The sequence below is a fragment of the Camelus dromedarius genome, chromosome 12 (genome assembly GCF_036321535.1).
Source record: "Camelus dromedarius isolate mCamDro1 chromosome 12, mCamDro1.pat, whole genome shotgun sequence".
NCBI lineage: Eukaryota > Metazoa > Chordata > Mammalia > Artiodactyla > Camelidae > Camelus > Camelus dromedarius.
The window spans coordinates 49,387,077-49,410,760 of NC_087447.1; the positions used below are offsets into that span (position 1 = coordinate 49,387,077).

The window sequence follows — 23,684 nt, forward strand, 5'->3', positions numbered from 1 at the left end:
GGATGTAAGAGGTTCTCTGAAAGAGCAGTATCACAAGTGTAAAACATGCGCTTGTCAGTCATCTCAAAATCATGGTTATCCTTCTTTTGAAACTTCTAACTAAGCAGTTTTACTAAACTTTAGAATACAAGCCCCCAAGACCACAATAACAATTATTTTAAGATTTCTCATTTATTTATTTGTCATATGCTAAATACTTCACCTATTCCTCCTGTTTCACCTTGAGGACAACTCAAGGGAAAAAAGACATTACTCCGTTGAGGAGGGCTTCCTTGCACCTCCATGCTGAGGGCACCCATCCCATACACCTCGTTGGTGGGCATGATCTGGCAGATGTTTGCCCCTCCAAGATGGGAGCTGCTCCAGGCAGAGACTGTGCTTGGCACAGACAAGGTGCATTACAAAGGGCTCGGGGTTAGACAGGCCTGCTGCTTCATCACTCTGCGCTTCAGCTGTCTAGGGGGTGAAGTGAGGTCCCGGCACATAATTAGAGCTCTGTAAGTGGTGAAAATACTAACCACCACCATCACCACCACCACACCATCCCCGCAATGAACAGACTTGCTGGGCGGCCCTCAGCAGGTCCTTGATGGACAGAGTTCAGCTGGGTCACCAGGTCTCCGAGAGGGTCTTGTTACCTCATAAGGGCCTGGGCAGCTGAGAGAAGATAATGGGTATGATGAGTTCCTGGGAGGCCAGAGTGCTGGGTAGAGACAGTGGCCTGTTATTAGGACAAGGCTGTCTTAGCGAGCATTTTTAAGAAACACATTTCCATTACTTCCAAGAACACAGAGGCTTGCAGATGAGGTGGGCACAGCAAAGCCAACTGAGAACAGCTGCCCTCAGTGAGGCAGCAAATGGGGAGGGACATTCTGTGGCATCTCTGAACATCTCCCCAAACCACACCCTGGGGCTTGGTAATCCACCTTCCACCTGCTCCTCACACACGTCCCTTCCTTAGTCTTGGGAGACAGGGATAGGGTATGAGAAACCTTCTAGGAGGAACAGTGCTGGCCCCTTTCTTTGCCACCAACCTGTTTGGAGTGACAACCAGCTCCCCATTCCCTGACCTAGATGTTCAGGCTGTCTTTCCCGCAACCTGAAGAAGGCCATGCAAACAGTGAAAGGTGTGGAGAAGGGCAACTGGGAACAGGGTCCAGATCTCTACCCTGGCACTTTATGGTTCCTGACCTCACCTGTCCTCACCTGGACAATGGGATAACATGATCACCTCCAGGGTGTCGAGGAGAATAACTGAACTGATGTCTGCCTATGCTTGGAACATAGTCCAAGTTCAATATATGGTAGGATTAGGGCACTGAGAGGCACCAGAAGTGCCAGGATGAACCAGGCTATCCAAGTCCCTGGAGAGGTGGGGAGGGGAGGGCGGAGGCAGATAATCACAGGTTAGAACACACAGCGAGGAGGTGGAGGCACCTTTGACCACCATGCCAAATCTCCCAACATTTTTCTGGCCCTCTCTGTGTATCTAGTGGGCCCGAGGCACTGGGACACCTAGGGGTCCCTGGAGGATGACAGATGAGCTTATGGAATATACTCCTTAGGGCCTAGACAGCCTCTCTGGAAACACTCTCCCCCTCCTTTGGCTCAGATGTCACCCTCATCAGAAAACTTCATGACCAACATGGTCCCCTTGGTGTCCTGATTATCAGTTGGTAGTCCTGGGCAGTGAGCATGAGCATTTACATCACAGAAAGTGAAGGGCTCTTGTACCTGGATGATTGGTTACCTGCTTTGAGCTGGGTCTCTGTGAGTCTGATTGAGTCCATCATGGGGGCCTTCTCGCGTCTAAGGGCTGGACTGCCCTGCAGAGACCTTGCCCAGGCCAGCCCCCGGGAGACCAGCTTCCCCAGGGCCTTCGCCATCCTGCTTCTGTTCTACCACAACCACAGTGACCTTAAGAAGCAGAATAGTCTGTGGGGAATGCACTGCCCACATATGCAGGGAAGACATACACAAACCAACAATATCCTGCAAAAGGCACCAAGAGAGGGTTATAAAGAGGGTGAGAGTAACTCTGGGGAGGGGGTAGCTCCATTCTTCCCAGATGGCCAGGGGGCTGCTGAGGAAGTTACAGAGATCAGGTGACATCTGAGCTGGGACTTGAAGGATGACTAAGAATTTTCCAGGTCATCAAGGTGCAGAAGAAAGAACGTCAAAGTGACGTGCATATGTATGGAATTACACATCCTTAAGGAGCAGAGTGCACATTTCAAAATCACTGTCTCATTTGATTCTCTCCAATCCCATAACAGTGTTATTACCTACTCCTCCCCGCACCTCCCTCCCCCCGCACACACATACATGCAAATAAGAAAAGTGAGGTACAGTGAAGGCAGATGATGGGCCAAAGGGCACATGGTGGCTGACTTCTGGGCAGAGGGAGGGGTGGGGGATGTGTGCTGGCTGGGATGGCCCTCTTCTCACAAAGGTGAGGGTATTCCTCTCAGGGAGCAATCCCTCACTCCCGGCCCCTGCTGTCCTGTGATAACCCTCCTCCCATCCCCAGCATACCTACACACTCCTCCGGACCCCAGGGCCTGTCAGAAGGGGCAGCCGGCAGAGGGACAGAGCAGCTTGGCTAGGGCTCAGCCGAGGGAGTTGAGGAAGAGCTGACCATTTTCTAAGGCCCAACCTGGAGGCCCTGCCCCGCCCTCTCCCATTCACCCCAACCGCTGATAACCTCCACCTCTCCCCCTGTAAATCTCCTCTCCTGGCCTCTCCTCTCCCCTTCTCTTGAAGCAGCTGCTGCCAGCCTCTCCCTCTCCTCCCTCCACCCCACGCCCTCCCGAGGGAGCTGTGAGCTCAGCCTTTCCCATCAGCCGTCCCTGGGAATGATGGGAAATGCTCGGCAGGCCAGGAACTGAGAGGAGGCCAGCCCCTGAGAGGGAGGAGGAGAAGCAGGGCTTTTCTGAGGGCCGCTGGGGGCATCCTGGGGGCAGGGCTCAGTTCTGCTGCTTCCTATGAATCCCAGGCTGGGCTTACGGGTGCAGTCTGCCTGACCACATTACACGCTCTAGATGAGGTGGGCTCCAACTGCTGGAGCCAGGATGGGCCTCTCTTTACAGATGGGGAGACAGAAGCCCAAGGAGAAGACAAAAAAAAATGCGTTGAGGGACTGACTGCCAAGTCCCAGGTACTGCTTGAGCCTTTCATACTTCTTGTCTCATTTAATCCTCACAACTACCCTGCAAGGAATGTGTAATAGGCTGAATGATGGCCCCCTGAGATGCTCACATCCTAATCCCTGGAACCCTGAATCTGTTACCTTACATAGTAAAAGGAACTTTTCACAAGTGTTGTTAGTTAGGGATCCACAGATGGAGAGATTACTCCCTATTATCTGGGTGGATCCAGTGTAATCACAAAGGTCCTTATAAAGCAGGAGGCAGGAAGGGCAGAGAGAGAAAAGGCAAAGTGAGGATGATGGAAGCACTGAGAGAGAAACTGGAAGATGCTGTGCTGATGGCTTTAAAATGAAGGACGGGGCCAGGCACCAAGGAATCCAGGCAGATTCTAGAAGCTAGAAGTGGCAAAGGAAAGGAGTCTTCCCTAGAGCCTCCAGAAGGAACGCAGCCCTGCCAACCTATTTTAGGACTCTGACATCCATAACTATAAGAGAATAAATTTGTTTTAGGCCACTAAATTTGTGGTAGTTTGTTACAGGAGCAATGGGAGACTGCTGAAGTAGGTATTCCCAGTCCCATTTTGAAGATGAGGAAACCGATGCTCAAGAAGGCACACGATGTCCCCAGGTCCTACAGGCCCTCCTCCACACCACCCTGGATCACTGGGGATCTCTACAGGCTCTTAAAGTTGGGAGCCCCTTGGCCAGGGCTTCAAGGTTGGGGAGAGTCTGAGGAGGAGGAGGCAGAGGTCTGCTGCTTGTAGGGCCGAGGCTGAGGGCAGGGAAGGGATCTGGGGAAAGTAAAGCTCTGCTTGAAAGGGGCTGTAGTGTGGCTGGGGGCTTCTGGAGCCAGTGGCTGAGTCCTATCCTGCCCAGAACTGGGAAGCAGGGAGGCATGTGACACAGAGGAAGGGCTCTGGCTGTAGAGCTGGGCTCAGGGGGCTGAGTGTTTGCAGGATTAACTGAGATGAGATGAAATCCCCCCATTATCTCTCTTTGATCTTGACAAAATCCTTGGGAGGAAGGCTCCTTATCCTTCTTCCTGCATTACTGGTGTGGAAAATGAGGTCCTGAGGATTAGTGGCTGGCCCAAGTTCTCACAGACGGTAAGCATGGAATCTGGGTATTCATAATGATCAACATAATGAAAAGCATCAAACCATGATGGATGGCTATTGAATGTTGTGTGCCTGACACTGTGTTCATTGTCCCTGATCAAGTCCCTCCTCTGCTTCAAACCGCTTAACTGCTTCCCACAAGTCCTTCGCAATCTGGCCCCTGCTCACCACTCCAAACCCCTTCCACCACATTCCCCTGTCTGCCATCCTCCCCACCAACACCCTCCAGCCACAGTGACCTTGGTCCCTTCCCTGGAGCCATCAAACTCGTTTCCACTTTGGAATCTCCCACAGGGTTCTGGGCCCCCTCAGCCCCAGGCCACTTGTGAAGGAGAAACCATGGGTCCTGGCCACTCCTGCTCCTCCTTATGGGTAAGGAAGGGAGCAGAGACAGGGGTCAGCCCTAGATGGCAGGCCTTGAAGGCTGGAGCTGAGAGGGCCTGGGTAAGCTGGTCATTTCCTACACAGTAAAGACAACAGCAGCCTGGAGTTGTGGGGGCAGAACTCCCCAGGGGGTAAGCCCACCCAGATACATAGAGGCTAGCACACTGGAGCTGAAGGGGCCTTGAAGAATGTTGGGTCCCTCCCCTCAGGGCACACATGGTGACACTGAGGCCCAGAAAGGGCAGAACTTGCCCCTGGCTCCACAGTGTGTCACTGTGGGAGCCAATCTGAGGTAGAGGTAAAGCTTTGGGGTCTGCCACTCACTTGCTGGGTGCACTTGGGCAGGGAGGGAATCGCTCTGATCCTCACCTCTAGAATGGGAAAAGCTTGCCATTTTCGATGAATGCTTAGGAAGCACCTGGTGCAGGTGAAGCCCAGGATAAATGAAAGCTGTTCTCACCATTGACAGAGCTGGGCCTGGACTCAGGACACTCACTGATGTGGGAGTGCACCCCCTCTCAGCGACATAGCTGGTGGGTTTAATTTAACCCCCAGGTTAGACCCAGGAAAGCACCCAGAGAGGTGGGCACTCAGCTGTCTCCAAAGCCACTGCTTCTGGGCCCTCAGTGCTGGTCAGACCTTGACCTTGGCTGATCATCTCTAGGAAGGGTTTTGTTAGCCTCGTTTGCCTTACAGTTAAAGAAAGGACCCCCCAGGGAAGCAAGCCTGGACCAGAGGGGCTCCTGGTCAAAACCCGCACTTCCCACTTCCACGTGGAAAGAGGGAAAGAGGAATTGACCACATACTGAGCACTTCCTGCAGGTGGTGCTGTGCTTGGGCTTTTGTGCGCTCGCTCACTTGACCCCCACCACCCAGAGGGGATTAGAAGGCCCACTTGCTGAAGAGAAAGCCAGAGGTTTCCAGAGGGTGAAGAACTTGCCTGTGGCACCAGCTGGTAAAGTCCTGTTCCTACCCTGCTCCAGGAGGCCTCCGGGCAAGGGCCCATTCCTATTCCAGAGCACTGCGTCTAGGGCCATTTTGAAGAGAAGGAACCCAGACTGAGCCAAGGCAGACTGACCCGCCTACAGCCCGCTATGGCCATCTCCTCCCTCCAGCGCTTCTCACCTCACCTCAACCTCCCCAGAGATCTGTTATTAATAAACTATGAAAATACCACACCATGATGCTGTTGCCTCCGTCTGGAATGCTGTCCAGCCCCACACCAAGTTCACATCTACTTCAGCTTAGATTTTTGCTCATTCGGCACTTCCTCAGAAAGCCTTCGGTGACCCCCAGCTAGGGCAGATCCCCACATCAGGCACCCTCAGCTCTTCTCACAGTGTGCACCTCCTGCCTTCTGTCTCCCTGCTCCAGACCATAAGCCCCATTAAGCCAAGGACAGAGTCTGTTTGCTGCCATGGTATCCCCAGAGGTGAGCCCAGTGCTGGCACGCAGCCTCCGGAAGCCACTCTACACTTGCCTGGGCCAGGCCCCACGCCAACTGCTGAAGCTACACATCATGTATAATCCTCACGATTACTCTAGGACGTGGGGATTATCACCCCCCACATCCCCATACAGATGAGGACAGCAAGACTCAGAAAGAAAGTGACTTCCCCGAGGACACCCAGCTAACCTGGAACACGCTGAGACCAGCACCCTGGGCCGGCTACAAAATCTGTGGGCCCAAGTGCAAATGAAAACATGGGGCCCCTTGTTCAGATTTCAAGAGAGAGACAGAAGAGCATTAAATCAATCAAGAGGCACTTCTGAGCTCAGGACCCTGAGCAACTGCCCAGGTTACATGCCCTGAAGCCAGCCCCAAGGGCACCCGTGTACTCTGACTCCCAGCCCAAAGCCAGGCTCCTCCCACGGAGAGGCCCTTTGGCATCGGTCCCCTAAGACGGTGGTTCTCACACTTGAGCTTGGGTCAGAATCACCTGGGAGGCTTGTTAAAATCCAGTTTGCTGGGCCACACCCCCAGAGCACCCTCTCTCAAGGTGAGATGCAGGCCTGGGAACCTGCATTTCTAACTGCTGCTTTCTAAAGGTGGTTGCTGATGTTGGTGCTGGGGCCTGAGCCACAGAAGCCCTACCCTGAGGAATGCATATTTAATAGGGCATTCCAAATCCAGGGCCTCTCAGAAGAAGAGATTTCTGGTGGGCTATCAGAGTTGAGGATGCCCGAGGTCCTTCAAATCATACTCAGGCCTCAGTCCAAAGGGCCAACTCTGCTAAGAAGGAGAGGAGCATGGGGGAGGACAGGGAGAAGCAAGGTGGAAAAAGGAAAACTTTATACAAATTACCCTGTTAATTTTTGTAACAATTTTGAGAGGTAGCTTCTATTATCTTTATTGTAGAGAAAACCACAGCATAAAGAAGGCAATGATTTGTCCAGGATCACAGTCAGGAAATTATGGAGACCATATCTGAAGCTGGTTCTATCTTAGGTATGGTCACAAAGTCTGCTTCAACCATCTGGCCCTGACAGGTTCTAATCCCATGACCTGCTCAGGCCAGGGGAGCAGAGCCAGGGGCCTTGGGTTGGATTCACACAGTCCCAAACCCTGACAAGATCTGAAAAGCCCCGGCAAACCCCCAGGGCCCTCTGCTCACTGCCTGCCTGCCCTCCAAGGTCAGGCCTGCAGCTCAAAGACCTGCGACTCAGCAGGGCTAATTGCTGGCATCATTCCAGCAGGCCAGGGTGCCCACCCCCAGATCAGAAGTTCCTTCCACATGCAGGCCCTTCTCTCCAGCCTCCCCTCCCACTACTTACTCACACATACCCTAAGTCCCAGATCACACACCATCTGTTTCAGGGTTTGCCCACACTATTCCTTCCTTCCTGGAATGCCCTTCCTACCCTGCCTATCTGTCCAACTCTTACCCATCCTTCAAAACCCCAGGTCAGCTCTTCCGCCTCTGAGAAGTCCTTCTTCATCACCTTGTTCATCCTCACCGTTCTGCCAACTTCTGCTTCCCTGGCTGCTCCTCCAACCATTCATTCTACAAATATTTATTGAGCATCTGCCTTGCTCCAGGCACAGTGCAAGGTGCTAGAGGGGCAAGGCTGAGTTCCGTCAGGCTAGGATATGGGTCTGCTTCATTCTATGAGTCTCTGCCAGGAGGGTGACAGAGAGGGGGACCGGTGAGGGTCCCCAGGGAGTGATGAGACCTCAGCTGGAGATTTGAAAAGGTAGTGCAAATGCTACATTTCAGGCCACTGCCAAGTTGTGGGGAGCAGCTACCCAATGCCCTTGGCAAAGCAGCATAAAACTACTACCAAATGAACACAAGACATTTACGTGCATCTGTGCCAAGGGGCTGCACTGGCTGTGGGCTCCCCAGGAAACCGAGGGCCAGAGGGGGACAGGGAAGAACCCCGAGCAGGAGGCAGCCCTGAAGTGGGCCTGCAGCCTCCTCTCCCAAGAAATGTGTGAATTAAACAGTGAACGAAGGAGGAGTCAATGTGCCCCCACCCTGAAGTACGTGCCCTGCGGACCCCTCCTTGGGGGCGGAAGGCATTAAGGGCGCACTCTGGAAAGCCACAGCCCACAGAAGCCCCAGGCGGGGGAGGATGGCTGCTGCCCGCACAAGGAGGAGAAAGGCTGGAGTGGAGCCAGGCTGGCAGAGGAAACATCTTGAGAGGGAAGAGGGAGGAAGGGAGGAGGAACGAGAAAGGAGGAAAGAGCCAGACATGCAAACACCTCCGTCTCCTCTTTCCAACCAAAACAGAATCCCCAGCAGACTGAGACCTGTGAGGAAGGAGACAGGGAATGAAGCTGGGGCCTCAGAGGGGCGGGTGGCTGGAAGGCGCCCAAGGCTGGAGTCTCTAGAAGCTGGGTAGCCCTGCCAGGGATGAGGGGGGTGGGGAGGCCCAGGGTTCACCCAGCTCTGTCCCACAGGGGCTGAGGCTCAGAGAGGGAGAGGATGTGGACTCCACCTGGTCACTCCTACTGCTCCTTCAAGACTCACTCAGGTACCAACTCTTCCCAAAGCCCCTGGGCCCAACCTCTGGGCTGGGCTGGGCTCCAACATAAGAGTTAGCACATACTCAAAAAATACTGCACAGCAAAACTGATCTGATGGAGGAGTCCAGGCCTAACCTGTAGAAAGCCAACAGTCTGGTGGGAAACCCAGGGAATTCAAAGGAGGGAGTGCGGGCACCAAGGCAGCTCTGGACTCCCAGATAGCCAGGGACTGTCAGGCACTTGGGGCCATCCACAAAGCCTTAATGGAGGCCTTTTCCTCTGATAGGACACGCTACTGGGATAGGAGTCAGGAGGAGCCACGGGACTGGGGAAGAAGGAGGCATCATCTTTGCCCCCTACTCCCACTACATACACACCCACACATCCTCAGCGCTTGGGGTGGAGGGGCTTCCAGGGACCTGGGCTCTGGGACTTGGACAAATCCCTTGACATCTCCAGGTCTCACCTATACAATGGGGGCTCCCCATCCCCCTTTCCTCTCAGGAGAGCCACAAGGAGAAGGACAGCCCTCCAAGCAGGTGAGAACTGAGGCCTCTGGTATGACTTTAGCACGTGGGAGAGACTCTCACCCCACCTCCTACTTCCATCCCATTCCTGCCCCGCTAGCATCTTCCTTCCTCAGGCCTCCATCACGGTACAGAGCCTGGGAGACAGAGGCTTTGGTCGGGAGAGTAGGTAGCCAGCCCTGGGGCCCAAGGGGAAGAATGGCCCCAAAGCAGATCCACTTCCTGTTTCTAGGGGCTTGTCTCTCCTTCTTCCCTTCCTGCTGGAGGAAAATCCCCCTCCCTACCCATGTTCTTGCCATGATCGTGATGACTTGTGTCTGGACTTTCCCTCAGCTGACGGGCTCTAAGCTGCTGCAACACAGGGGTCCTTCTTTCTTTCACTTTTTTATTACAGCAAACCAGTCTGCCTCCGCTGAAACCTTCACTTGCTAGAGGTCAAGTGACCCCCCTCCCTCAGCCTGTTTCCTCTTCTAAAAAGAAGGAGCAACAATAGGGCCTACCCCATAGGATTGTTCTGAGGATTAAATGTGCCTGCCACCTAGTAATATATATTAGCTCTTATTACTAATAATAACAGTCAACAAATATCGAGTGCCTATTGTGTGTCAGATGCTGTTGGTCACCAGGGACACGTGGTGACGAGGGCAGATCTGTGCGATGGTCCCCTCCTGGAGGGGAAGACAGCAGGGCTCTGTGTTGCCTAACTCTGGGGGGTGCATGGCATAGACCACGGTGCCAATGGTGTCCCTTGCACACGTGTGACACAATAGTTCTGCAAGACAGATAGCGAACAAGTGGGCTAGCAGTAAGTACGCAGTGACTCTCAGGCTACACGCTGTCAAGTGCGGTGCTCCACGAGCACAGGGAGGGTGACTGACCAGCCTGAGAGGTTGAGCTAGGAGCTGAAGAAGAGGCAGTAATAACCCTGAAAGGGGTCAGGGATGGGGATGCTGCATTGAAGCAAAATGAAACAAAACCTGCATCGCGAAGGCTCTAGGGAAGAAAGGTGCTGAGGGAGATGGTAGGTGAGGCCAGCAGGGCTCGGTCACCAGGCAGCCTTGGTCAGGAGTTGGGATTTCACTGTTGCCGTAAGACGGCAGCAGGGTTTCAGCAGGGAATGGACACAATGTGATTGTACTTTAATATGCTCACTTCAATGGCTGGGTGGAAAAATGGAAGGGCAGAGAGGCTAGAGTGGACAGAGGGAGACCAGTTAAAAGCAGGATTAACAAGGCTGCCTTGGGTTCAGATCCAGGATCTGCCATTTATTCACTAGAAGACAGATCACAACAGCACTTGCCTCCTTGGGTTGTCATGAGGATCAAATGAGCAACTGCACGTATGTAAAGAGCTTGGGACAATACCTGGCCCGTGGAGAGTGCGGTGTGTTTAGCTGGTATTATTCATCCAGGTGAAAAATGAAGGTGGCCCAGACTAGAGAGGTAGCCGAGAGAGAAAGAGAGAAACAAGGCCAGACGCCAGGGATAGTATCACCAGGTCCTGCTGGAAGCACCCAGCTGCTGCAGCCCAGTGCCAGCTGCAACCACAGGAGAGGCCCTGAGCCCCAACCACCCAGTGACCTCTTCCCACATTCCAGACCCACGGAAACCGGGAGATAAGGAGATGGATGTTGTTTTGAGCTACTGTTATTGGGTGATTGGTTATGTAGCAAAAGATAAATGGAACAATTCATGTTGAGAGTTACCCAGAGGGAAACTCCTCTCCCCCAACAGGAAAGAAGGTGCCCCTTAGGTGCCAGAAAGGTGTGCGGGGGAGGGGAAAGGGGAGGGGGCAGCCCCAGCCCGGCATCTCTGCGGCCTCCAGGATTCTGCCCTTGGGAAGTGATCATATTGCTTCAAAGCTAATCATTCCAGCATTATTTAGAATAGCCAAAAAAAAAAAAAAAGTGGAAATAATGTAAATGCCAAATAAGGGGATGGTTCAATAAATGGTGGAGCATTCATAAGAGGAACTCATGTCATTAACAAACACGGATATTTGGATAAGTTAAGGACATGGGAAATGCTGAAGGAAAAAAAGCAGTAATCCAAGTGCCATGCACAGTTTAAGCACGATTGTGTTTGAACACCCAGGCACATGCACGCACACACGTACACATACACACATAGCAAGGAGCTCAAAGACCACCCTCCAATTTTTTTTAATGTTCTAAGTGATGAGATTATGGATGATTGCTGTCTTCTCCCTGTCCAAATGTAAAGGGTTTTGTGTTTTTTAAAGTAATTATTGAAAGGTAAATGTCAGTTCTTTCAAATGTTCCCTCAGAACACTGGTCATTCCCCTCAAGGATGACAGCACTAGAATGGCAGCCGGTGGGGGTAAGGGTTCTCACCTGCTTTGGTCACGGCTGGTGCCGGATGCTAAAATGGTGCCTGGGACAGAGCAGGCCCCCGGCCAGCATTTGCAAGGGAGTGAATGAATGGTGCAAATCAGACGCCCAGCATCCCTGTCTGGGCAGCCTCCCTCATCAGCCCTCAGGCAGGGACCACGTCCCACCCCACTCTGTGTCCCCAGGGTTCAGCATAGGCCTGGCACTGAGCAAAGACAAATGAATGAATGAAGGGCTGAATAAATGAATATTCTGGCAAAGCAACTCTCCTTGATCATAGTGCATTGAGCTCTCCAGAGCCAGGATCTGTGTGTGTCACAGGGTGGTGCCTGTGCCTGGGAGAGAGAAGAGGATAAGAACACATCGGGGCTTTCTGTCCCTCCCTTCCTCCTCAGGCCCTCCCTGTTCAGCTGTGACTTTGCCTGTTAGGTCCCTACTTCCACCACCAGGGAGGAGTTCTGGAATGCCTGGCTCAAACTACTCAAGTCATAGCTTTGTTTTTAAAAGAAGAGGAGAGAGAACAAGCTCCTCCCTGGAAAGACTTTTCTGCCCTTTTGCCCTGGGACAACCTCGGGGACGTCTGGGAGGGAAGCCAGCAGGTGGAGACTGAGTTCCAGGAGGGGAGAGGAGGGCAGGTGGCTGGAGTGTGAGGTGGCGGGGTGGGGGGTGCAGGTGTTAGAGGGCGGTGCTGGGGTGGGGCAGGTACAAGAGCTGAACAAGATTCCTCAGGGGGTGAATGGGAGTGAAAGCGGCCAGGTGGTAGTGTGTGTGTTGGTTGCTTATCACAGTGAGGGCAGCAGAGGTGACGCGCTGAGGATGGCAGTGGAAAATGTGTCAACATGGAGTGGGTGACAGAGCGGGGAGAAGCAGCAGCTAGAATCAGATGGTTTTAGTCCAGGAGGGCTGCGGTCAGACTCAGCCTGAGTGATTACTGGTGGGGGGAGACCAACGGGGGCTGGCCGTGCCTGAAGGAAGGCAGAAGCCCAATCCTGAAGGCTGGAGCTCAGGCTGGATCCCCCAACCTCTACTGTCCCAAATGCCAGCCTAAAAAAGACTGTCTACTTTTTATAAATCATACCTCAGCAGACGTGACATCTCAGACCTGTCATAAAATAGGCTAGTAAGCTATGTGGCTCAGAGGTCTGGAGGCCAGAAAATGCTGAGAAGAACCCCAGAGCACAGCCATCCTGCCTCTCCCTTGACAGGTAGGGAAACTGAGGCCTGGGCAAGTCCTCCCTCCAAGCCCAAGGCACCAGCCTCCTAATCCAGGGAGTTTTCAAGAGGAGGCCCGCCTGATCCCAGGGGAGACAGTGCTTGTGCAAGCAGCTCTGGAGAAGCAGGAGGTGATGAACAATTTTCATTAACAGCTGAAGCTGCAGGCACAGCAAGGGGAGGAGGGTACCAGGACGTGAGGGAGCTCCTGAGAGCAGGCCCTGAGTCATGCTCACAGCTGTGTCCCCAGAGAATGCAGCCTTGGGCCTGGCTCAGTGGGGGTGCTCAGTAAATGAACAAATAAATTAAAATGTGAATGAGTGATAGTAACAGTAGCTAACACTTACACGGTACTTACTTTGTGCCAAGCACTATTCTAAGCACTTTACAAATATTAACTCGCTTAATACTCATGAAAACTTTAAAGGTTTCTATAGTAAAAATTCTAGATTCCCGTAATAAAAATTTCATTATTCCCATTTTACAGATGGGGAAACCAAAACAAAGAGGGGGTGGAATAGCCTGCCCAAGGCCACACAGCTTTGCACCCAGGCAGTCTTGTTCCAGAACACTTGGTCTTAACCAGGCTGCCAAAGTGCCATCCCCTGGACACCTTTACCCTGTCATGGCTGCTCGCTCTGCCCACTCCTTGTCCAGTAGCCTCACCCCAACATCCATGTCTCATCTTCAGTACCCCTTCCTCAAGATGCTGCCTTTTTTTTTTTTTTGATTAGCCATTTTTTAAAAAATTATTGAGGTAAAAATCACATCACATAAAATTTACCATTTTAAAGTGAACAATTGGTGGCATTTATTACATTCACAATGTTGTGCAAAACCACCACCTCTATCCAGAGCCAAAACATTTCCATCCCTCCACAATAAAATCCATCACTCCTAAGTGGTTTTTTCCCCCAGCCTCCCCTCCCCTCAGAACCAGCAACCACCAATGTCCACTTTCTGTGTCTATGGACATATCCATTCTGGACATTTCAAATAAATGGAATCATACAATATGTGACCTTTATGTCTGCCTTTCACTTGGCACAATGTTTCCAAGGTTCATCCATGCTGCAGCATGCATCAATACTTCATTCCTTTTTATGACTGACTAATAACACTCCATGGTATAGACAGACCACAGTTTGTTTACCCATGCATCCATGGGTGGACATTTGGGCCATTTGTTTCCACTTTCTGGCTACTGTGAATAGTCCCTTGCTGCCTTTTGATCCTCACCATGACCCTGTGGGTGAGGGCTAGTGTTCTGTCTCAGTTTCCAGAAAGCAACACCGAGGTTCATTCATGGTAGAGACAGTGACTTGGACTGAAGCCCCCTGCCTCCCAGACTAGAGTGTCCTTCCCTACGTCCTCGTGTTCAATCAGCCATTCACCCATCCCCCGGGTCACACCTTCCCCAGGCATCAGTTACCACATACCAGGCTCCGCACCGGGTGCTAGTGACACAGAGTGGACGGCTCAGGCTGGGCCCCAGTCTCCACCACAGCCTGAAGCCCTAGATATAAGCCCTGCCCAGCCCAGGGGCTCCAGGATCCAGGCCCAGCATGTTCAGAATGGGTACATTTTCCTCCCTGGACTCAGCTTGCCTCCCTCCAAAGAGGGAAGATGGCCCCCAGCAGAAGGCTCTAGAGGTCTGCACAGCAGGACTGTGGGGTGGAGCAGGAGCTGCTGGGCTGAAAGGGCCTTCAGAAAGCACAGAACTCACAGCCCTGGAACTGGGTGGGGAATCAGGACAGTGGGGAGAGTCTCCCCTGCCAGTCAGTCATTTCCCTCTGAGACAAAAATGCATTAGAAGAAGCGCTTTGCCAGGGTCCTCACTACGCCTTCCTGCTGTGTAGCCTTGAGCCAAACCTTCTCTGAGGCCTCTCAGCCCAAAGGCAGGGGCCCGAGGATCTCAAATTTCAGATTCTGGTCTGGAATCAGTAGGGTGACCCTTCCTATTGAAGAGTGCTTCCATTTGAGCCATCTCTTTGTGTAAGATGCGGTGGCTATGGCCACTAGAGACCCTGAGAAGCCACCCGCTTCCTAGCCCTCCAAGCAACCTCCTGCAGCCAACATGAGCCTGTTAATGGAACCAGACTGAGGGGGTTCCCAGCATTCAGTGCAGGGACAGTCTCAGCTCAGTCACTAACAGTCACCACTGCCTCCTCAGGCCCCCTTTACACATGACAGGGGCCAGACACATACGTGATGAATGAATAAATTAATGAACGATCAAACAAACATTTCCTCGGTGATTTCCCAACATCTCCCCTCACTTCTCTAGTCCATTGTTCTACACAGCTGTCATGTGAACCCTCAGATCCTGCCACTCCTGCAAGCTGTGTGTCCTTGGGAAAATTCCTTAATTTAGCTGAACCTCAATTTCCTCATCTGCAAACAGGGATTCTACTTGTGGGGTTTTTGAGGAAGATTAAAAAAGAGAGAGAGCCTAGGCCCAGCATCTCAAGGGCTAAGGAGGAGTCCAGGAAAAGCTGTTGAAGGAAAGCTGTTTCTCTTTGGCACCCCACCCCACCCAACCCCCATCCCCAGCCCTAATCCTCTAATCCTGCTTTGTTCCAAAGTCTGGAGGAAAGAGCCTAGCCCCTGGGCCAGCCCTGTCTGGATGTAAATGTTTATGTCAAGCCCAGCCTCCCAGGGACAAGTTACTTGCTCTGCTTGTAATTAATTGCAGAAGGCCCGACTGGGTGATAAACTCCGCTGGGGAAACATAAACAGTTTGTACAGAGTTCCAAATCCATTGTGAGACCAGCAGAGAGGGTCTATGAGGAATGGAATGTTCTCCCCAGTCTCCTCCCAGCCAAAGGCCATGAGGTCACTGAAGGTCAGAACCAGAAGGACCCTGGAGATCATTTGAAAAACAGGAGTTGACATGATGGGGTGCTCAGCTTGTTTCAGGCACAGCTGAGGACTTGATTATCTGGGACCACTATTCTGCCCATTTTAAAGATGAGGAAACTGAAGCTGAAAGAGGCAGGGTGACTCACCCCCAACTAGAAAGAGCCTGGGCCGGGAGGGACACGAGATCTGACCTCAGAGAAGAGAAAGAAAAGGACAGCCACTCACCCCACAAAAATGTACATGCACCCCTTGTGCAAGGCACTGGGACCTGGGGACACAGCTACTGTGGCCCTTGCATTCCAGTGGGGAGAGGCGGATCTCAAAGGCTGACCAGTGATTTGATTACAGGAGTGCTAAGCACGTAGAAAAAAAGAAAACCAAGTCACTGGTGCAGAGGGTCCCAGCAAGTTACAAGTGGCCATTCAAAGTCTGTAAGGCAGAGACCACACAGTAGGCCTCAGGCAGGAGAACATAGTAGGTGCCCAGTGAGTTTCTGGCTAAAACTTAGTGCTCTTTTCTTTGAGCCAGTGCAGCTTCTCGCCAACCAATTCAAGGTGTATAGAAGGTACTGTGCCAGGGCTGGGGTGTGATGATGGACAAGCAGAACACAACCTTTGCCCCCGGGAGCCCACAATCCAACCGAGGGCACACACAAATGAGTAAAAGGGTGCGGAGCGACACAGGTTGATGAGGGTCATGGAGCAGGGGAGAGGAGCAATCAGCATTTACTGAGTACCTACTGTGTGTCAGGCACTGTGCTAAGTCCTAGATTATCTCATTTAAGCCTTACCACAACCCTGGGGTGCTGGGGAAGGATATTATCACCCCCCTTTTGAAAATGAGGAAACTGAGGTTCAGAAAGATTATATAATGTTCTCAAGGTCACAGACATAACAAGCAATAGGGATGGGATCTGAAATCTGTCCTGACACCAAAACCAGGTTTTTTCCTCATAGCACCCACCCCTATCTCCTCCTCCCTCACCTCCCTGAAGGGCACACTGAGGTTTGAAGTTGAGAGGGGCAGGAGGCAACCACCACTAGTCCACCCTTCCCCAACCGACCCTGCCAGCCTGGCTTCCTTTCTGATCAGGAAAGGTCAGCTGAGCCTGCCAGGCTCCTCACCACCATCACCTCCCCTACAGCAGCAGGAAAGGTCAGTCCAGACTTCCACCCTGCCCCTCCTCCACAAAAGGGCCACTCAGTTGAGGACAGCTCCTCCCCAGGGAGCTTCATAGCTGATAAACACTTTCAGACTCTCAGCTCATCTGACCACCAGCACCCCACCCCAGCAGCCGGCATCCCCAACGCTCAGCACCAGCACAGGTGAATCTGACAGCAAGACTGGCTCCATTCCAATAGAATGGGCGGGCTCCCCGAGCCATTTCCATGTAGCTTCCACCAACATTTACTGAGCTCCCATGATAAGGCAGGGGCTGTGCCAGGCAGTTACATCTGTGGTACATTATTTAAAACTTTCCACAGCCTTTTTAGGTAGGTATCATGCCCATTTCACAGATGAGTAAGACTGAAGGCAGAAAGTCCTTTCCAGTCTCTTACTGACACAGCAAGCAGGAGCTGTGGGTTTGGCCTGGCCCAGAATTGGCTCCCCCAGAAGCCTTTCAGGTCCTGCCTCAGCAGGGAGGCCTCTAACTGATGACAAGGTCCACAGTGGGATGAAACCTCCCTGAGGACATGCAGCAACATGGCACCAATCTCCTGGCACAAAGGACCCCTGGTCAGAGGAGGGGCAGATCCAGGCTTGAATGGGCCCGAAGCTCATGTAGTCTGGAAGTTGTCTTTAAAAAAGAGGACAGAAAATATCTTCTTCCTTTTGTGCATTTCACAACCCCCCTGAGCCCGTGGACACCTTGCTAAGCCTTGGAAAGGGCCCTGGAGCACGCAGGCCTGAAGCTGAAGCTGCACCAGCCTCACGGTGAATCCGCCTCTGGGCTGGAGGAAGGGCCCAGAGGCGATCCGAGCACTACCCGCCTTCACAAAGGCCCTGCCTCCAGCCCAACAGACAGACGAGGCTCCGGAACAATCCTTCTTCTTGTCACGTGTCCCGCTGCTACTAAACCCTCCCAAGTCTGTCTGTCCATCTCTCTCATGCCATGGTTTCAGAAGCAGCAGAGCTCACCTGAGTGCAAGGCCTTCCCACAGGGTCTGTGTGTTCACATGGACAGCATCGCTGGAGCACAACCCTGAGGATCCTTCCAGGCCTGGGTGGGCAGGGTTGGCCCCCACCTGTGCCTGGAACCCTGGCAGGCTGGCAGACGCAGCTCTACCAAGAACCGCATCCCCAAATCTTTGAAGGCTATGACACTGCTGACCAAGTGTTCCCACATCCCACTGAGCGCACACAACAGCCCTACAGAAGCAGACAACAAATGACACCAGTTGTGCACCTACTATGTGCTAGACATGCCGAGGGGACGACCACAAGCGACATCTCACAGACGCACTGGCAGGAGAGGCTGTATCCCCCTGAACAGGTAGGGAACTGAGGTCCTACTCAGTCTCTGGGCCTGGGCTGAAGAACGGCGCTGCAGCCCTGCTCCCACCTCCCAGCCCAGGCCTCCACCTAGTCTCATCTCAGTCTGAAGTGGACAGCTCAGAAGGCAGTGGGCAGACACACCAGAATATAGCAGGTGGAGGAACAAGAGGCCAGCAGCTTCTGAGGCAGAAGAGCAGCTGGGGGCTCATTACAGGTCCTCCTAGAGGAAGTGGACACCAATGACTGCCTTCTCTCTGGATGAATCCAAGGAAGAGTACATGGGCCTTGGACGCCTAAACCTGCTTGAAAGCAACAGCCTTACAGACTCAGGGCCTTGTGTCTCCCCACACCCTGCAGGGAGGGCCCCATAACCACCTCCCACCTTATACTTGCTGGGCCTTCCAGATCCTTCATGAGACTACCTCTCACCCCACAAGCCAGCCGCCCAGCCCAAGTCCCACATCTGTCTTTCCCTTGTGGTTCATTCATCCATATATACATTCTACAAACCCTCATGGAGAACATAGTGTAAGGTGTTCAACTGCCCCATTCACCCAGGACTGAAGGTTTTCCCCAGATGTGGGACTGAGACAAACAAGGAAAATTGGGATGATTGATCACCCTACTGTACTGTGTGCCTGGCCCTGCACTGGGCCCTGAGGACACACTGGGTATGGTTCCTGCCCTCAGGAAGCTTGCATTCTGAGAGTACCTCTCATTCTAGGAGACACCACTGCCAAAGGCACCTGCTCAGCACCTCACACACACTATCAAGGGCAACCTTATGAGGCATGTATCATCACCTCCATGTACACATAAGAAAACTAGGGCTCAGAAAAGTGAGTCACACAGCTATAAGTGACATGTCAAGATGTGAATTCCAATGAGACAGATAAAGGAAAGGGTAAGCTCCAGTATGAACATTAAGACGGAAAAATATGGACATGTTTTACTTAATCAATTTTTGTAGCCTCAGTTTGGCATGTCCTAGAGGTTCAGAAAATGTGTATGGAAGGAAGGGAGGAGAGAGGAGGTATATGCTTTATTTAATATTCTCCAGACTAGGAGATCCCAACCCCCAGTTCAAAATGCATACATTTCCCTTTTCACAGTCAGCCTCAGCTGTTTTCTTTCAGCTAGGGCCAGGAAGGAAGTGAGAAGAAGGAAAGAGTGCTTCTCCTTTGGGTCAGCAGCTCAGGGCTCACTTCCTCCAGAGAATTTTCCCTGACTCACTCCTCCACGCAGTACCCAATTCTGGCCCCCACTTATTTGAGTACAACAGCCACGTGTTTGTGTGTGTGTTCGTTGGGGGGAGGGTACTTGTACTCCTGCTTCAATGCACTTCTGCAAACCTGGACCTCGCCAGGCTTGGCCAGCCCCAAACAGGAGCTGGGGGTCCAAGAGGTACCAGAGACAGGCCTGCCCTCTAGCACAGGAAACTGACATGACAGCAGCCAATTACAAAACAACACACTATCATGAAAGCCTGCAAGGTGCCAAGGGAGCATGGAGGAGGGCATCAACTCTGCCTGGGCAGGGAACACAGAGTCAAAAAAAGGTGTCATGCCCAAGCACACAGCAGGTGCCCAATGCAGTTCAACTGCATTGTGTTCAACTGAACTGCATTGGGCTTAGGTTCAACCCTAAAATACAAGGGAGATATCACCAGGCAGAAGAGGAAGGGATTCCAGACAAAGGGATTGGCTTGAACAAAGACACAGACACGTGGAAAGTACAAAGACTGTGGAGGAACATTCAAAAAAGTCCATGTAGCCAGAGTGTTGGCTGTGTGGCGAGGAGAGCTGGGAAAGGAGCATGGGAAGGAAGGGCCACCAGAAGAACATGGACTGTCTCACAGGAAATGGGGGGGGAACTGATCAGTGTTTAAGCTGGAGAAGGACAGGGTCAGATGTGAATTTCAGAATAAGAAGAGCATTTGGCAGGGGGGTGGGGGTGGTCAGTGGGGAGTGGCATTAGACTGAACAACCAGAAGACTACTGCAACAGTCCAAGCCAGAAGTGGGGCTCGGACCGAGCTGGTAGCTGTGGAATGTGGGGAAGAAGAGCACTCTGGTGATGAGGACATGTATCCATCACCACCAGGTTGAGTGCCCCAAAGGTTAGAGTTTCTCTTCTCCGTGGAGTTTGGAACCTCTCCCACCCCCGCACCAGCTCTACACTCCAACAGAAGCTGGCCTGGGTCAGGGCTCAGTCCGGAATTGGGTCATCGTTCTTGGTTGAAAGTTCTACTAAAAAACTTTTCTTTCTTTTTTAATTTTTATTTTGGGCAAAGTTGACTCTACAAAATTGTGAACATCAGAGATGGCTGGATTGTTTCAAGTATGCATATGGAGTCCGCGGTTGCCAAAGTCAGCACTCTAAATAATATGAGAAATGAATATGTGCATATTAACTACTCCATTATGCCGTGTGATCATCTTTGTCATTTTTAGGATATTAAAAAAAATCTGTTGCAAAGAAAGTTCTCCTTACTGAGTTTAAAAATGCTTCCCGGTTTCTTCCACTGCCCTGGAGCTATAGAAACCCATAATAAAATCAACCTGCTAATGTGCTGGGTGCTTTCATTAGCACATATACAACAGAGAAAGGATGGAAACTTCATGCCCAGAGGCTGAAAAACTCAGCGCACAGACACAAAGCTACTGGTAGAGGGGAGGTGAGAACCCCAGAAGTGTCACCTTGCTCTACCACGCCACTGCTCGCCTCTGTGTTCCCAGAGACCCCCCTCAGAGCTGCAGACCATGCGAGTGCCCGACCCCACCCCCGCTCCACAGCCCCAAGCCTAGAGCTATTTCTCATAGGATGTGATTTTCCGGCTCTTTCATGTCCGCCACTCATCTGAGAAAAGTCATCTGCAGGATCTTCCTGGCTGGAGGGAAGGCTTTGCTCCCACTGCCCTCCACCAGAAGAGACCGGGCAGCCCCTGGTTTCCATGGTGGGGTTGCTGAGCCCAGTGTCTCCTTATATATCTGCCCCATTTCTTCTGTTCGAGCCCAAACACTGTAATACCACATTGCAGAGCTCTTACTTTTCACCCTAGACTCTGTATCCTCAAGCAGTCCCAAGGCACCCTTTGCTGACAGCAGATGAAGCAAGTGTCTGACACTGTGCCTGGCACCTAGTGGGTTCTCAAGTATCTAATAAAGGAAGTCAGTCCCCGCTGAGAACATCGGTCCCAGGAACAACTCCAACAAGTGTCACCTCTGGCTCACGTCAGACTCACCATCCAAAGCCTGCCTGCTACAATGACCCCTTCTTCTCTCCACTTCTGGGAAGCTGCCTCCGACACGTACCCACTGGGCTTGCTCTGCTCCCAGTATAAACTAATTCCCATTACCCCATTCTGGGAGCATGTTGGGATGATCTATTTCCTCTCCCTCAAAAGATATAAGCAGCTCGAGGGATGAGACTTGTCTGTTTCCTCTTCATACCTCAGGTGCCCAGCCCAGGGCCTAGGAACGTGGCAGATACACAGGTGTTTGTTCACAGGAACCTCCCTGGGAAGGCAGGGGTGGCTGAACAGAAAGGGTATAAGCCAACCCTGAAAACACCTAGCCCAGAGGAACCTCCATGCATCCTCAACATGATGTTCCTGCCATCCTGGAACCCAGGACAGCCAGGTCCTGCCTGTGGGAAAGGGCTTGGTCTTAGGTGGGAGACAGGAGCAGAGCTGCTCCTTAAGTCAGCTTCCCACTAGGAGAGAGACAGGTCATGAGGGTGGACCAGCTGGCTTCGGGGACGTGCCTGGACTGGAGGTGTGCAACTGGCACAAGCAAGTGCTCAGGAAACGTTTGTGGAATTGAGTGGAACAAACTAAAACACACTGGCTATCTGTTCAAACGGCTGCAGAGAGGCCAGCTTCCCTCTGGGGCACTTTGCAGGCAAATTATCTCAGGACACGGCCTGTATCCTCTAATGAGGCTTCGCCCCTTTGCAGCTCTGCTCCCAGGAGTGTGGGAAGGGGGCAGTGCACAGGGCCTACCCCAGTGCCTGCACAAAGCAGCGCACGTAGCTCTCCTCCCGAGGTGGTGTGGGCAGCACACACCAGCGCCCTAGGCAGGGGGACAGTCATGATGACCTCTTGGGCCCAGGAATCAAAACAAAACAGCGCCTCCTCCAAGGCCCCTCTGGGGAGGAGTGGAAGAAGGAGGCAGGGAATCGGACTGAGTTATGTAACCAGCTTCCTGGGAGTCAGAGGCCCTGGCATGTCACAGTCCAGCGCTGTGGGGGGAGGCTGGGGGAGGGGGAGGCGGCTTTCTTCCCCTCTTTTGCTGCTTCTCCTGCAGACCTCGGCAGACCTCTGCAGCCGGCACTGCTTTCCAAGTGCCCCAGCTTCAAGCAGGCACCTCCCGCTAGGGGTTGAGAACCAGGAAGGGCTGTTGTTGTCTGAGTGTGTGAAACAGCAGCTTGCTGGCTTCCCTGGCAGAAAACCAGGCTTTGGGCTCCGCACCCGGCACCTGGGGATGGGGGCTAAGGGAGAGAGGCCTGGGACCATGCCTCCACCCTGTCCCCGGCTTCCCATCCCCCAAGTTCTCCCCACTTCCTCCTAGAGAATCCCCGTAAGTGAGATGACAAAAGGGAGGGAGGGGGCCAGGCTGCCCCAGCACCAATTGCTCCGCCCTTCCCGGCCCTGGGCAATCTCACTTCCCTTTCCAGCCATTATCTGACCTTCTCCTCTGGCCCAACGCAGCCCTCCACCCCCGCACACCCAGCAGTGCACACAGTCCTGGGCAGGATGGGGATGCGAGAGAGAGAGAGAGAGAGAGAGAGAGAGAGAGAGAGAGAGAGAGAGAGAGAGAGAGAGAGAGAGAGAGACAGAGACAGAGACAGAGACAGAGACAAGAGAGAAAAGCTGAGGTCCACTGCCAGTCTTGAATAATAACAAGGACCTTTATCAAATCCTTACCCTCTCTGCCCACAGCAACCACATGCAATAGGTGATACTATTACCCTTATTTCACAAATGAGAAAACTGATGTCAAGACAGTTTAAGACCCTCACCTGGGGTCGTGGAGCCAGTGCACAATATTGCTGGACAGCAAAGCCAAGTCTAGGTGATTCTGAAATCCAAATCTTCTGGCTATAACTTCAGGGAGCCCCATCCCCACACACCTGAGGGTGTCACTTGGGAAATTCCTAAACTGTTGGAAAAAATATTACACAACTCTAAATCATCACTGAGGACACTAGTTTGGGAAACACAGGACAGTCATGAGGACAGGGCAGGGCTAAGGGCACGACAGAGGCCCAGAGCTTGCTGGCTGCCACCGACAGTCTTCCCTTCTGATTAACCTATAGCAACTCAGTCTCAGGCTGGATCAGACCCATACACAAGCTACCGCTTCCAGAAGACAGGGCTGCTAGATGCCAAGCTATCGAGCAGAGAAACACAGCCTGCTGTTTACACCCCTTCCCCTGCCAGCTGTTGAATTGACAAGCAAAGAGTCCTAGAGACTTTCCAGGCCAACCCCCTTCCCCCTTGCTGCCTGACACACAGAGAAACTGAGGCCCAAAGGGGAAAAGCAGCTCGTCCATGATGTCACAGGGTCAGTGAACAAGTGGGTCCCTGTCTCCCAGACCAGATCCCTGCCCTGATT

General features: G+C 52.5%; 1 protein-coding gene across 3 annotated transcripts in view; it reads right to left on the reverse strand.

The window, feature by feature from the left end:
- Positions 1 to 23,684, reverse strand: part of ARRB1 (arrestin beta 1) — a 73,597-nt gene that overhangs the window by 41,774 nt on the left and 8,139 nt on the right. Inside the window, exon 1 of one of the 3 annotated variants that reach the window (XM_031460344.2) lies at positions 23,089 to 23,204. The exons of the other annotated variants lie outside the window; for them this stretch is intronic. Coding sequence (XP_031316204.1) covers positions 23,089 to 23,189 — 101 coding nt within the window. The 5' untranslated portion in view covers positions 23,190 to 23,204. Of the gene's footprint in view, positions 1 to 23,088; positions 23,205 to 23,684 lie in introns of those variants that run through there. 3 annotated transcript variants of the gene reach the window in all.